The 15,262-nt window shown below is 36.6% G+C and overlaps 2 protein-coding genes and 1 long non-coding RNA gene across 4 annotated transcripts in view; 1 reads left to right on the top strand and 2 right to left on the bottom strand.

The window, feature by feature from the left end:
• Positions 1 to 1,679: 1,679 nt before the first annotated feature.
• Positions 1,680 to 5,378, bottom strand: LOC138124601 (2-oxoadipate dehydrogenase complex component E1). The gene is made up of 15 exons (XM_069039695.1): positions 5,111 to 5,378; positions 4,909 to 5,032; positions 4,690 to 4,858; positions 4,417 to 4,636; positions 4,207 to 4,368; positions 3,977 to 4,155; positions 3,706 to 3,927; positions 3,501 to 3,658; positions 3,318 to 3,453; positions 3,136 to 3,267; positions 2,668 to 3,085; positions 2,297 to 2,620; positions 2,053 to 2,241; positions 1,923 to 2,008; positions 1,680 to 1,876 (listed from the first exon to the last, which is right to left on the bottom strand). Exons 1-15 carry the CDS (start codon positions 5,244 to 5,246, stop codon positions 1,763 to 1,765), a joined length of 2,769 nt encoding a protein of 922 aa, XP_068895796.1. The 5' UTR covers positions 5,247 to 5,378; the 3' UTR covers positions 1,680 to 1,762.
• Positions 5,379 to 7,942: 2,564 nt separating this feature from the next.
• LOC138124609 (endoribonuclease CG2145-like) lies at positions 7,943 to 14,148 on the bottom strand. 2 transcript variants are annotated; one of them, XM_069039708.1, is made up of 5 exons: positions 13,916 to 14,148; positions 8,855 to 9,047; positions 8,598 to 8,794; positions 8,320 to 8,552; positions 7,943 to 8,261 (listed from the first exon to the last, which is right to left on the bottom strand). In XM_069039708.1, the coding sequence occupies exons 1-5, from the start codon at positions 13,986 to 13,988 to the stop codon at positions 8,028 to 8,030; spliced, it is 930 nt and encodes a 309-aa protein (XP_068895809.1). In that variant the 5' UTR covers positions 13,989 to 14,148; the 3' UTR covers positions 7,943 to 8,027. The 2 variants fall into 2 exon arrangements, with proteins under 2 accessions (XP_068895809.1, XP_068895808.1); XM_069039707.1 differs by having other exon boundaries at positions 8,855 to 9,239; positions 13,916 to 14,147.
• LOC138124615 (uncharacterized) overlaps positions 11,591 to 15,262 on the top strand; it is an 80,593-nt gene continuing 76,921 nt past the window's right edge. Inside the window, exon 1 of the long non-coding RNA XR_011157222.1 lies at positions 11,591 to 13,743. This is a non-coding gene — a long non-coding RNA (uncharacterized lncRNA). The remainder of the gene's footprint in view (positions 13,744 to 15,262) is intronic.

The following is a 15,262-nucleotide window of genomic DNA, read 5'->3' as shown; positions in this document are numbered from 1 at the left end:
ATTTTCAAATCCGTGAAAATAAACCCTTTCCGCAACACAGTGCTAGTGCTAACACCCATTTTCTAATGGTACCACCATCATATATTCGGGTTTGCAGAATGGTTTTTTTTGAAAACCTCATAATTGCGGAATTTTTCAATTGTCACAATGACATTCATTCAAATTTACACAGCCAAATTTCTAGTGTAGTCGTTTTTAATGATCACGATGGTACTTACGAGTATGAAAAGAAAGTGATAAATAAGTTTCATTATTAGACAAACTGAAACTGACGTTTTGCAATTGTTACGATCCCCTATTGGGTATTACTTGCATACCTATTTGATACCATTGCATTAAAATTTATTTGCGATTAGACTTCATAAACTACAGGGTTACCTATTTATAAGTGAAAACCCACACAAATTTTGGATGTGCCGTCCGCCTCGCAACGTTAGACAAACCAGTAGACATATTTCATTATTTCCACTACCGCCAGTATTGCCACCTATCGGCGATACTAGTTTCATTCATGTTATGAGGCCTAGGGCACATTCAACTACGTCACCAACGCCAACTGTGATGGGACAATCATTTATAATAATTATTAACCCTGTAGTTATGATATTTGCCATGAGTTTTGGAATTATGATTCAACGGGCCGTGGGTAATGAACCCTGTTATCTAATAAAATAGTTATTTATGCAACAAGTGAGTAAAAAAAAGATATTTTACTAATGAGTTGCATACAAATTTTTTTTCGCCGTCCGTAAGTTTAGATAGAGTTAAGCCGGCGTGAGATATGTCATTTGGTGGGGGTGCGCGAAGACGGAAAACAGTCGAACGAGTCCATCTTTCGTAAAATAGGGGTGTTCAACAGATTAAAAATCAGCTGATTTTTTCAGTGACCGGTGAACGAGTAAAAGTTTCCATTTAGCTGTTTTTGAGTAATTTAAGTGATTTGTCCGCGCAGATTTCGCCCACCAAATGACATATCTCAGGCCGGCTTAACTCGTTAAAAATTACATATTATGAACGCAAACGAATGAAAAAACTTGCACTTTTTTGACGGACGTTAAAAATAGTAGTTTATTTGACGAGTTCTTGTGTAAATTGGGTTTTTTTGGCACGAGTGGGCCACGAGTGCCAAAAAAGCCCAATTGACACACGAACGAGTTGAATACAACGTTTTTTTGTTCGACGAGCCCGTTAAAGACTCCAAATCGCTCAAAATCTTTAAAATTAACTTGACGTTTCGTTTTGACAAGTGGTGACATTTATCAAAATCCGTTCACATAGGAGAAAATTCTCAAATTCTGACAGTGTCGAACAAAAAACACTTTAATAGTTACAGTATTATAACGGGCCTTCAAATAAATTTATAATTAGAGCAACCTATGGAAATTCAATTGTTTGCAACATTTTTCCAGCGTAGAAAATGACACAAGAAACGCCTGACATTTTAATGCAATAAAATTAGGTTAGAAAATATTTTTAATTTTTGTAGTGCATTCTCCCTATTCCCCCTCCACGGAATATGACAATATGAAATTGGGAAAAAGCTTACTATGTAACCTGTGTAACTCCGGAGAATAATTGGTTACCTACAAAAATTACTTTACACTGTTAACAGAATGTCGCCTAGGCCTCTAAATATATATTTATTTGAAGGCCCGATACAATAGGAGTATAAAAAAACATTTCATGAAATATATTATTTATTTGAACCTTAAATAGATTTCACACGCACACAAAAATTTATTTTCATCAAATCAAATCCACCTTAGTCAGTTTCAATAGAAAAAGGTTTAGTCGTTATATCGAAGAATTGTTGCTCGTGTAGGGGACCCATCCCGACAGCGGGGGCAGCTTGAGTCGGTCTGCCGCAGTACCGAATCTGCAATAAGAAAATGTAAAAACAGCCAAATTTTGTTCAGCCTTACCTTTCTCCCGACTAAATTTTCGAATCGCGGTTTCACGAAGCTCCACGCACCCATATTTTGCGGTTCTTCCTGACACCACATGAACACTAAACAAGACAGAGGTAAGAAAATTAAAAAAAAAACTACTTACACTTCGCGTTAGGAAATTTGGCAACTTCTTGCTGCAACTGCAACGTGGGGAACGGACAATACGACTCCAATCTGACAATCGCCACGTTCTTCACACCTAAAAATTCTCTCTTCTCGTTGAGGGTGTAGTAGTGTTTTCCTGCCGTGAGCAAGACAGTCTGCACTTTAGCAGGATCGCAAGAGGTGTCGCCTGCGAACAAGATTCGTTCAGTAAATTTCTTTCCAACACTTTTCATCATGTTTACTTAGAACAGGTAGAAAGGACGTTTGAGGGGCCATGTCTGCAAAAGTGGACGTCGCCGAGGACAACCTCAACATTGTTTTGGGCCCGATCACCACCAAAGGCTTTCTGAAATTACGAACCATCTGTCGTCTTAGCAAATGGAAGTATTGGGCGGGGGTGCTCGGTTGGCAAACCTGCATGTTGACATTATCTCCGTCGACTTCATCTTCCTTGGAGTCCGTCATCTGGAGGAATCTTTCCATGCGAGAAGAACTGTGCTCGGGACCTGCACCATCATACCCGTGCGGCAGCAGCATCACAAGACCGCTACTCCACAACCACTTGGCTGAAATTGCAACAACATCTAGTGGACACTTCAAGTAATAACACTACCTTCTCCGTTCGATATAAAAGTGTCAAGGATGATCTGGGCCCCGTTGAAGAAGTCTCCAAATTGAGCCTCCCATATTATCAGATTCCTAGGATTTTCGATACTCATTCCGTATTCGTAACCCAGAACTGCCTCTTCCGAAAGTATACTGTTGGCAATCTCAAGAAACCCTTGCTGCTGTTCGTGAAGATTGTTCAGTGGGATGTAGATGTGGTTGGTTTGCTGGTCCACCAGCATGACATGTCGCTGTGAAAATGTCCCTCTGCCGACATCTTGTCCGCTTATTCGCACGTTGTAGCCTTCGTACAACAAGGACCCTAAGGCGAGAGTCTCCGCAGTGGACCAGTCCACCTCTGTACCTTCTGCTACTTTCGCCAGGCGATTTTTGACATGATTTTTCAACAAAGTAGGATGGACATTCTGCAATGTTCTCTTTCAACAATTTCCGAAAAGTTGAAGACGCAACTTACAAAGTCTTTGGGGAATTTGACAGATTTGCTTCCGATGAACGTGAGGAGGTCAAGATGGATTCCTGTGTCCCAGGTTGTTACAGTGTCCTCAGCTTGAGTCAAACCTTCCCACTGCTTCTTGAAGTAAATGTCCTGCAAAATAAATTTTACAACTTTGACTCCACCTGAACCTCGCACGTTACCCTCGGCTTGTAATTATCTGCCGCTTTAAGATGTTCGTTCAGCCATTTCGTGTGACCTAACAATATTGCATCTTTCTGTTCTTCGGTCATCACTCCCTCATCTATGAGTTTCTTCACGTAGAGATCTGGTACTGTTCTGAAATCTTTGCTTTAAACAATTTCACCGAGTGAAGATAAACGTACTCTCTAGATCGTATAATCCCGTACAGAGCAGGATTGGTGAAGGTGGGATCATCGAGCTCGTTGTGACCCCACTGCCTGTAGCAATTCATATCGACGAAGACTTCTTTTCTGAATTTGCGCTGATACTCAAACGCGAGTTTTGCAGCTTTGATCACCATCTGGAATCAATTAGTCACAAAAATTTTTTGAGGGTCTCACGAAATACCTCCGGAAAGTCGCCGTTGACGTGGATCACTGGCGCCGAAATCATTTTTCCCACATCAGTGCAGTACCTTGAAGATCTACCTCGATCAGCAGGCGTGGTAAATCCCAGTTGATTGTTAACAACAAGATGAACTGTGCCACCAATTTCGAAGTGAGGAGTTCCACTCAAAGCTAGACACTCCTGGTTCACTCCTTGACCAATAATAGCAGCGTCTCCGTGAACCTACGAATTAACAGTTTTCTTATGACAAACACGCGATTGTCTTCATTACTTGTAAGTTGAGAATCTTGTCGCTCCAGCGACAACCTCCGTAATCCCCATCTCGAGTGTCAAGCTGTTTTGCTCTTGTTTTCCCCATAGACACCGGATTGACAACTTCTAGATGTGAAGGATTGTGCAGTAAAGATACGTGTAAAGTTTTGTTCCCCGACTGGATGTCAGTAGAAGATACTGCAAGTAGAACTGTTATAAAACTAGATTACCGACAGTCTGGAAGATTACTGAAGTGGTACACGATATCTCCAGTGACTTTGTATTGCGAAGGGAAATTGCTGCGACCTTTCAGTTTCGCAAACATTTCCACTGGGGGAAAGTTGAGCGGACCGGTGAGAAAATTTAAGCGCCCTCTGTGTGGCATTCCAATAACCAATTCTTCCAAACCATCTAGAATCAGCACCATGAATGAGTGTTCAATTAGGCGTGTCTAGATACCGTAAAGACCCAACTGGAAGAATTCACTGAAGAAAGCCATCATACTTTCGGCACCTTCCCCCCCGTATCTTTTTAATCCTGAGAATTTATTCGCCAAGAAGTTGTCAAAGTTTTGGGAACGCAACAGTTCAGTTCCCAGTCGCAGTTTTGTTGCATTGTCTACTTCTTCGGGTACCACTTCTTCAGTTCTTTTGCTGAACCATTCGATTTCTTCCTCATTCTGAAATTTACCTAGCTCACATAGGTATATGTACTTCGTGAAATATTTATAACCTCTAAGTGGGTGAATTCAACAGCGATAGCTTTGCTGTAAACCTTGTGAAGGAACTCGAGGGCCTCCGCAACAGTGCCTTCTTCCTTTTGTGTGTTAATAATACCACTAAAGTTGACTTTGTCATTTTCGTTTAAGCCATATCTCTTGGGATCTAGTTCAGGTAAAATACTGCAAGATATATTTTTAAACAAGTGCGCTTTTGCAAAATTATGCACTACCTAATTTCTCTGGTTAGTACCACTGGATTGACGTCAGCATTTTTGTGGGCATGTTGTCTGTACGCTGTTACTAATCTGTAAAAATTACTTTCATTGCATCGACTTTTTAATACTTCTTCCGGTACTAAAACGAAATTTATTCTATCACTTAATCGTAATCACCACATGTGCGGACGAGTTGGTTAAATGGTATTCTTCTCACCTTTATGTACGCTTTTACTTTTTCTTTTGAAACCGAACACGTTGTCACTGTGATAATTTCTGTATATTTTGGTAGTTTGTTTTAAACCTCCACTGCCCGTTCTAAGTAAATACATTTTACACAGATTTAAGTACATTTTTAACGTAATACCGCACAAACAATACAAATGGAACGACTGCTGTGCAGACGTAAATTTGACGAAGTTGCTTTTTGAACTTACTGAATGACCTCAAGCCAAGATGTATATGTTTATCGCTATATATATAGCATCTTATCTACGTGTTTGTGAAATAATATGTGACAAAGTAAAAGATAGCCACTCATTATTTTTATCAAAACACCTAGTAGGTACGCGATAGATACTGTCAGATGAATATTAATGAACCTTTCGATAGTTGTTTTTAACGACAGTTAACGATAGCTTTAAAACGTGAAAATTAACTTGTCGTTTGTTTTAATAGTTCTTATTTTGACGAAAATTAATGTTTTGTGTTATATTAAGTATACTTAAATGCTGGAGTGTTTTAAGTAGTAAACAATTGCTTCACGACTTATCTGTAACGAGTATTTACTCTAAAGTCAGATTTTATTGATAGGTCCATTAAAAGAGCAGTTTCCATAGCAAAAATATTGTACCGACAAAACCGATTAACATTTTATCAGTGATGAAACATTGGTTTTCTGTTTTTGTCTTGTTAAATTGACAAAACCTGATCTTTCTTTTGTGCGTATTTTGCATAGGAGGCAAACTATTACGAATGTGTATGACAGGAAGTAATAAATTAAAAGAATTATGGGGAAGGCAGTCGTGTGTGGTGATTTAATGTAGGTACCTAGTAATAACGTGTGGGATGTGTGAAAATATTTTTCATGTTATTTAAATGTCATAATTATTTTATAACCAAATTCATGCATTTACTATTTTAAACAAATAAGAAATTATGGTATGTAATTGTTCACTTTAGCTACTTCTGGAATTTTCGCGTTTTTTCTGGCTAGACAGCCTCAGGGCGTCCTCCTAGAATCCTACCTACATACATTCTGCATTATCTATTTCTTCATATCTGATTATTTATTGTTGGATCTATGAATGTAGATGATGAAAAACTTAAAATATTCAGTCATGCAAAAGTTCATACACCTAACTTTTTTTCTCACAGATTTTATTCTATTAAAATATTCAAATTTGGTCAAAACTCAAAAAGTCTTTTAATAGGTCAAAGCTTGTTTTGTCAATAAAATTCACATTTTTCATTTTTTTCTTATCTGATCGTAATCGTGCAGCGTAAAGAATCCACATTCGACCAAAAGGGGGCATCACGTTCAGCGATAAAAGGAATGAATTAACGTTTTTAACGCTTTCTGTTAAATAGGTATGTTATGTTCAATGTCTCTTTGGAAATAAAAGATTCTGACAGATACCTACCTAATATATTTTTACTGAGTTGTCGTTTCTTTAAATTGTTCTTACGTAAGAAATCTTAGGTAGGTTTGTCGCTACATAAATTCCGTTGTGCAAAATGAGAATTTTATACAAATTCAGAGGGGCTTTTAGGTTTGGTTCTTGATTTTTCTGCTTTATTTTGCTAAAGATATAATTTTCTTATGTAGGTAACTTTTAATTCTTTGTTACATAATGTTTTTTATTAATGTTGCTTAAATAATAAGTAATAATCTATCTCCCTACAAGTTGGCACGACGGAAACGACAGTTAAATTTTGCCAATTTGAGGTGTCCTTAAAAAAATTAATATAACACTTAAATTTCCCCTAGATCAAAATTCAACAGGTTTGCCACGCGTAAATTGCGATGGTCGTATTGCTGCGGTATAGGGTCTTTCAGTAAAACTTAGAAAAAAAGTAAATATTTTTTTCTTAAAGAGGTGACCACCTGTAAATGTTACACATTTCAATAAAGCGTTGTACAATGATAATTTTGCAATAATTTCTTTGGCGAAATGAAAAACTTTGAAACTTTTTGCTCGTCTTGCTTAATTTATTCCATATATTTTAAATTTGTATAATTATAATTTTTAATAAACCATTTTCGTAGTGTCTTACAATGTTTTTATTACAAACAAAATTCAATGATTACTTATAATCTCCCTAGTCCATGAATTAATTACTTCCGAAAAATTTTCCAAATTCACGAATGCGTTTGTCGTTGTGGAAATGAGCACGAGTCGCAGACGAGTGCCTTACTTCCGAAAAACATCAAAAGCACAAATGACAAAACAGGAAAAATCTACAGAAACTAATTCACATGCACCTGTGATATTCAACAAGAAAATCGCACGCCAACACCAAGTAATTGCTCGAAATGTATTTAAGTATTTTAACTGTCAAACCTGCATTATTTTAGTTTTCATACTAATAGTGATTAAAAACAGTTGTGGTCAGTTGCCAATCGTACCAACTGCCAACTTTCTGTTGTATGTTCCATGCGATCAAAAAAATCTAAGAAGTCATGACTGTCACGGTTCAATTGGTAGAGCTAGTTTAATAAATATTACTGTTGTCGAAGAAACATACTTAAGTCCTTTAAAAATCAACTGAGAAACTTGATGGTTGCCAAATACAGCAATTTTGAAATTATAGTTTTGGCTTAACTGATTTTTTTTCTCGATCGTACTGTATTTCTATTGTAGGCGTGAGATTTTCTAATAAAATAGTAAACATATTGGTATCCTGATTAATAAATTTGGTTCGTTATTTATCTTCATATTTTGGTAAAATAATTGGTTTCATAATACGAATCCACTTGACGAATTTATCTTATTGATCGAATAGAGTAATAAAACCGTTCGGGAGTTACAAACAGATAACGAAAACGTTTGTTACAAATATTTATAATCAATATACAGAGCAAATATTTAAAAAATATTATCCTCCAGAGTTCTAGTTAAATTAATTTGTATTTAAATGTCGGGAAAGGCGCTTCCAATCATGTTTTTTCCTCGATACCGGTATGTGTATGTTCTTATAATAAATCTGCTCCCGTAGAGTTTCAACGGGCAAATTTTGTCGGCCCTTAGAATGAAACAAGTGGTGTACAAAGCCATTTCAAGCTCTGGACTTGTTCCTATAAACATCGATCCTACAGGCTTGTCGATTCCGTGGAATGTAAAATGATACTTTAGTATAATCCCTTTCTGTAATAAATTACATAACAACACAATTAAAAAGATGTAGGTAGCAATTTATTCTCACGTTTCCAAGATCAATTTTCTTCATATAACCTAAATAATTGGCTTCATTCTTTTTTTCTGCATCGTTGAAGTATATCCAGTTGTGTAAACCTGAAACCTGACCCTTCTTGATTTCAGTAAGGAAGACGTGTTCGAACCCGCTGGATCCAATTCTGCCACCTCCTCTCGAGTACATGTTGAACCAAATTTCACGCATTATGTCTTTGAATTCTTTCGGATCTCGACCGATTTTACCTAAACATATTTTTATAGGAAATGTGCTTTATTGTAAAATGTTACCTTTCTCGATTAAAAAATTTCTGGTGTGTTGCATTATAGAAGTATTAAGTATATCGTCTAATAAATTGTTTTCTTCGTTCTTCTCTTGAGGGGTGTAGTGCTCGTTGACGTTGCTTTCAACGACGTAGTTGTCATGAAGATTCAACAATTTTCCAATAGAAGAAATCTTAAAAGCCTCTTTATCGATGGACAAAAGTCTAGAAAATATTCCCCACACACACTTAAACTTAAAACAAATTCCTTACCATTGTACTTACGGCAAGGGTGCTTCATCCCTTTCAGATCTTGACGTAGTTTTACTTTGCAGATTAATCGTTACATATTTGGCAGCGTTGTTGACATCCTTATTTAAAAGGCTTTCTGAAAATTCTCTTAATTCGTCATCTTTCACCTCGCCTGAATTTGGAATGTTCGAAGTGGCATTTCTGTTCTGATTATTTCCACGTGACCCTGCGTTAAAATTAGAGTTTTGGTCTCGTCTTTGCCAGTTTGTCATCACGTTTGATCTTTGATTCGGTCTGACCCATGTTGGATTATTTTCAAAATTAATGTTGGGGCGATGACGCTGACCTAAGGCCGGCCAAGGAGTGGTGCCATTATTTGGACTAGAGTGCGAGGATCGCCAATCGGTAACATCTCCACCTGATTTTCGTATTTCAAGTAGAAGTCAAGAAATCAAAGCGGATATGCGATGGTTATGAGATATTCAAATCAGATATGATTGTTTTGTAAAAGAGCTAATTAGAATTGGTGGGTACAAGTAGGTAGGTATATGTTTTACTTTTGGAAGAAATCTGAACGAACAACATAGGGAAAATGTCATTTGTTGTGTAGAACCAAACATTTTCTAGGGATATTTCTTCCAGGATAACTTTAAGAAAACCAAAAATTTAACTGTTCTTTGAAGCTTCACTAGCATCGCAGTTATTGTGAATATTGATAATCACAATGGCTTGCCATAGTTATCACATCACATAATTAGGTGCAGTCAAAACTCCCTAGATGTCTTGGACTTCATTTTAAATCCATGTTTTAAATAGCAGCTTTTAGAATTTGCGTCTCTAATAGGTCTATTATTGTATTCAATTTGGAGTCGTTTATGGCTATCTATTACAGCATTCGTGAGTTTAATAGATCTCTAAAAAATTTTGTATCAATATTTCAGTGTATTATTGTCATTTATTTTTCACTTTAATATAATTGCATGATAACTCCTAGGATACGAAATACGTAAACATGTCCATAACAACCGGGGAATAATACAGGGCGTAATAAGAATAAGCGGGCGTAATGAATTCATAACGCCCTCAATTCAAAATTGCAAAGATGCCATTTTTTTTAAGAACACGTAGAGTGAAAAATAAAATCTTGTATGCACCACGGCGTCACCGAATGATTACGCCCATCGAACGATATCCATCTCTCGGGCTAAAGCCCTCGAGTTGGATTCATCGTTCTCTGGGCGTAATCATCGTTGTAACGCCCTTGGTGCATAAATAGCTATTACACCAAAAAACTTCAAACTCTACTTTTTAACATCTGTTGCAGATGTGGTTGCATCCGTTACCTTGAATTATCTCCCAATTAATACAAAATTCCCTAGAATTTGAAAATTAAGTTTGAGAAACATTAGTTTATATTATAAATATTTCGATACTTTTTGCTTCAGAAAATGCACAAACAAGTTGAGAAAAAACAAAAAATACTTTCTAAGTATTCTCCCCATTCATCAGTCAAAAATATAAAGTGAGAATTGAGGAATTTTTTGCATGGTACGTCCAGTATACTCTGTGTAAATAAAGATACCTACGTTTGTTTATAACGAATTATGTCTAGTAAATATTGTTTCTTCATATGTCGCTCTATACAGATCTACAGCACAATCAGCAACAATTTTCTTACCATAAACGTTATCTTCTACGAGATATTGAATTGGAATGGAATTTCCCACTAACCTATAATGTCGTTACGTTGAACTTTTCTTTTATTTGTTTAATTTAATTCCTAAAATTCTTAATGTGGGATTGTGGGTGTGAATTTATTTAGAAATTTATTATATTAGGTATAATGATGTTTACAGTTGCAGCCCTTGCAAACTACACAACGACTTTTTACATAATCAATGAAATTGTGTTATCAGTTAACTTTTAATTTGTCTCAATTATTCGAACTGAAAAAATCTATTATAGTAGGTGGGCAAAAAAGTGTATTGGGACAAAACGTAAATTTAAGGAAAGTGTGACCATCATCAGTAGAACAAAAAGTTATTTTTGCAACAATTTTGAATTCAAATCTACTGATTTGTATCGTTTGGGTGACATTTCAGAAACTTCAATTTCAGTACCCATTTATAACGCCAAAGGTTGGATTTGGCAAAGTGTCCGCAACTGTCCATGATAAATACAATTCGAACATTGTTGTAGAAACCAAAAATGGATTTTCAAGAACAATTCCGTTTTCTGTATTCATGCATTTATTTATACCTGACTAATTCTGCATCGCGTATGTGATCTAAAGGACAATAAACGTATTTTTTATTCAACGAGCCCCTTAAAGGCTCCAAATCCCTTAAAATATTTAAAATTAGCTTGACGTTTCGTTTTGACAAGTTGTGACATTTATCAAAATCCGTTCACACAGGAGGAAATTTTCAAATTCTGACAGTGTTGTAGTGACCCAGTTTAAAATTTTTTTGTTCGACACTGTCAGAATTTGAGAATTTTCTCCTGTGTGAACGGATTTTGATGAATTTGACAACTTGTCAAAACGAAACGTCAAGCTAATTTTAAAGATTTTCAGCCATTTGGAGCCTTTGGGGGGGCTCGTCGAACAAAAAAACCTTGTATTCAACTCGTTCTTGTGTAATTTGCGCTTTTTTGGCACTCGTGGACCTTTAAAACTCTCGTTTCACTCGAGTTTTAAACTGGCCCACTCATGCCAAAAAAAGCCCAAATTACACACGAACTCGTTAAATAAATAACTATAAATTTAAATTTCCGGTACCGCCACAACAGCGCGCCAAATGTGAAGGTACTAGCGGCTAGACTAGGCACTACGAGCGGAAATATAGCGGGGGGTGAAACGGGCTCGCGCGGGTGGTTGACGGGGGTAGCTCACTTTTGTTTAGTTTTTCGAAACGAACACACCTTGCGAAGAGCGATCCAAGTTTCTCAAATTTGTAAGTTAAATCCGAACCAATTACTCTACCGTCCCGAGTAAATATTTTGTGTCCCCGTGAAGAATCCGGCAGTTTCTTTTTTTATCCACACGGGTAATTATTCATCTCACGTTCGTTGTCCTTTGTTTTTTTTGTTTTCGGGACCAGGACCATGTGGTAAGGGTATGTTGTAGATTTCATTTTGTTACATGCTGTTTCTTTAAGAAGCGCCCATTTGTTAAATTTAAGCGTTATCCCTAAGTTTCTCCCGGGAGGTCCTTTTTTTGTAATCTTGTAATTTCGGAAATTAGGAGCCGTCGTCCGAACCGCGAGCGTCCATTTTGTTTTCTTTTTTTTCTTCACTAACATTTTATTTTAACGGCACTCGACCTGCCATTTTCTTTTTTTGTTTAACATTACCAACGATTATTGTATTCGTTATTTATGCTGCTGACCGATATTTGTGCCAGTTAAAGCGTTTTTTTATTTTATCGTTATTTCACTTCGCGTTTTGTCCCCTTTTATTTGCGCATGGTTTAATGTTGCGTTTTGTTTTGTTTATTTATCATTGTTTAATGTTGCGCTTTGTTTTGCTGAATTTTCTCGTCGTTTAAATGTTACGCTTGTTCGATTGAATTAAACTCGTTTTTTTTTCTTTGTGTTGTGGCTAGATTTCGGAAAGGTTAAAGTAAAATGTTGTAAGTGCGCCCCTATGGGAGCTAGGTGACAATCAGGGAGTCGTGGGGTTTGTTTAGTAAATTTCTGTGGAAGCTACGGTTATTTAAAGCCGTTAGCGGAGACGGACCTAGGTCTTCGCATCTGCGGCGGCGGGATGTTTTCGTGAAGCTTCCGTCGAGGTTATAGAGATTTCGGGGTTTTGTCCGGAAACGGTTGGTTGGGGACGGTGGAGCTAAATATTCGCTTATGCTGTTTGGTGATGCTAATCGTACAACCCCGAGACGCTCTGTCACTCTTACTTGGTCGGCGAAATCGTCTGACGTTCATTAATACCCCGAATATCTATAAACGTCGCTTGATTTCAAGATGATTCAGATAATTCTTCTGAGTCCCCTCGTGGCCGAAAGTTTGTTACCTCCAGCTCTAAGCTCCCGAAGGCGTACCTTGACCGCGTAGTTCCGAGTTAAACATTGTTTTTGTAATTAATCGAATTGTAAAATATGAGTAATACCTGGGATACGGTTTTTGAAGAGGGTTTTTCATCCGTCCCTGTCTGTAATAACTGCCTTATAATTTGTTTACTTGTTTTGCAAGCTTTAAACTGTCATTTTGTCTGTCATGTGCCCGTTTTTCTGTTATTTTAAATATTGTTGCATTCATCTTGTCGTTAATCTTTGTGATGTACTCAACTAGTTTATTTCTTGTACTTCGTTAAACTTAATTTCTGTCCTTTGTATTCGTTCCAATTTCTTTTTCATCAAAGTTATTACAGACATTTTTAATAAAAGGTATTTTGCGTCCCTCACATGTGTGTTTTATTTGCGGCACTCTTCCAACTGGAACCCTCACCGTTTGCATTCCGAACCTTTTCCGCCAAAAGAAAATCACAACGTAGGGCTCCTCCGATTCGATGACGATCACGACCACATTTGTTACCGTTTTGCGTAGGTTCAAATATTTGGCGGAAAAAGTAATGTATTCAAATCATTACAGTGTCGAACAAAAAACGTATACCTATATTATTAAAATATAAAAATAGGCTATTTCTTTTTTTAGATTTTTGGTACTCAATTCAACTTAATTTTCAAACTTGGCGCCTTTCTGGTCCTGTCAACTGTCATGTCACTACCGAATTTATTTTATTTTTATTACATTCGTAACATTACTGACATGCGTCGTTTGTCAAAGTTTATTGACGCTTGTTTATGTACTTTTCTTATCTGCCAAGACGGTGTACTTTAGATATGCAATACTCTAAATGTGTCACAATTAGCAGACTTTACCAAACGAGAAGACTCAGGTAGGAGCAAGGTAGGAGATACAAAATATCTAAGATCAAAATAAGTTTCAAACAAACAAGATAGGTTACGTGAGTTTACAACCGCTAATCTGTTTTGACCCAAATTTCACTATTTAATTTTGATCGCAATGTTTAATATGTCAGAAAATGACGAAACGAAAGTATTGGAATAGGTTTACTCACAATAAACGTCAGATATCACTGCGATGGCAACGAGACCAAGTACGACGACATAATGTACAGCCGACATCTTCATCTTCACAAATCAGTGGTTATCACATTTTTTGTAAAAACTATCTCAATGTACTAAATGCTAATCTCCAGAAATGTAATATAATAAATAATATAAGAAAATAAAACAACCTTGAAGAAGTTGTCACTATTGGTGATGATGACCACAAGTGATACATCTTGGTAGGCAACACGTAATGCACTACTAGACAAGTTGCAAAATTGCTTCACAATCGCAAAGGTTTTCACAGCCTAGGGTCAATAATATTGCTTGCAGGTATTGAATGAAAAACAAAATCTGTTACATGTACAGTTTTTTTTTTTAATATGAATCGATATCTACATACAGACGTTAATAATATGCGGAAAGTGAAAGGAATTACAAAATCAGAGGGAAGTACACACAAGCCCAAACGACAAAGCAGAGAGAAAGTCCTAGAAATGTAAACGTCTTCTGTTTGTCCCAACCAACCAGTACTTGTTGCGGTTTTGGTTTTCTTTGTGGATTTGAATCGTTTGGCTGAGGCTGATTCATTTGAGATTTTAGTTAGGGAACAATTAAAAAACCTGTCTTACCTCGCCATTTCGTTGCGTCAAAATTTCAGTGCTTTTGTACATTGTGACCATTAAACTGATAATTAACCAAACTCAGTCGCTACTAGACGATAACAGCACTAGATAAACAAACCCGTATCTCTAGATTTTAATATCTATTGTTTTGTAAAATTGATTTTTTTTATTTGTTTGTCTACATGCCGTCGTGTTTATGCAGTTTCACTTACTAACATCTATTTGAGGCAGCTTACCTTGAAACAGGGAAATCCATTCGTCTTATTAATATTCAACATTTCCTACTAGATTCAATGATTATATCACCGGCGACAATTTAGTAATAATAATTAAAAAACAGTGTACGGTACAAGTAGTAACATATATAAATATATTTGGGAACGTTTTGAGACAATACTATATACAATTGCTACTTAAAATTAAAAACAATGTGGAAGGTGTGGATTTTGTTGTTTCTTTGCTTACCTACACTAAGATCACTAATGTACACGAAACTAATACTACTTGGATCACAATAGTTTCAGTTGGCTTAAAGTAGTGAATATAACAATCCAGATAATCAGAAGCACTATTAAACCTAGTAGAAAAATAGTCTTTTTTAAATGCCAAGGGCTACCGGCCAAGTCCGGTGGCGGATACCTTTGCCTCGCCGTTCTGCATACTTCCGGTGTACAGGTGACAACTAAATTTTCGGTTGCCGACGACGCTCCCCCGTTTGTGCTGGACACC

This window comes from Tenebrio molitor, chromosome 2 (assembly GCF_963966145.1).
Source record: "Tenebrio molitor chromosome 2, icTenMoli1.1, whole genome shotgun sequence".
In the NCBI taxonomy this organism is placed as follows: domain Eukaryota; kingdom Metazoa; phylum Arthropoda; class Insecta; order Coleoptera; family Tenebrionidae; genus Tenebrio; species Tenebrio molitor.
This window is presented reverse-complemented; position numbering and strand designations above follow the sequence as displayed.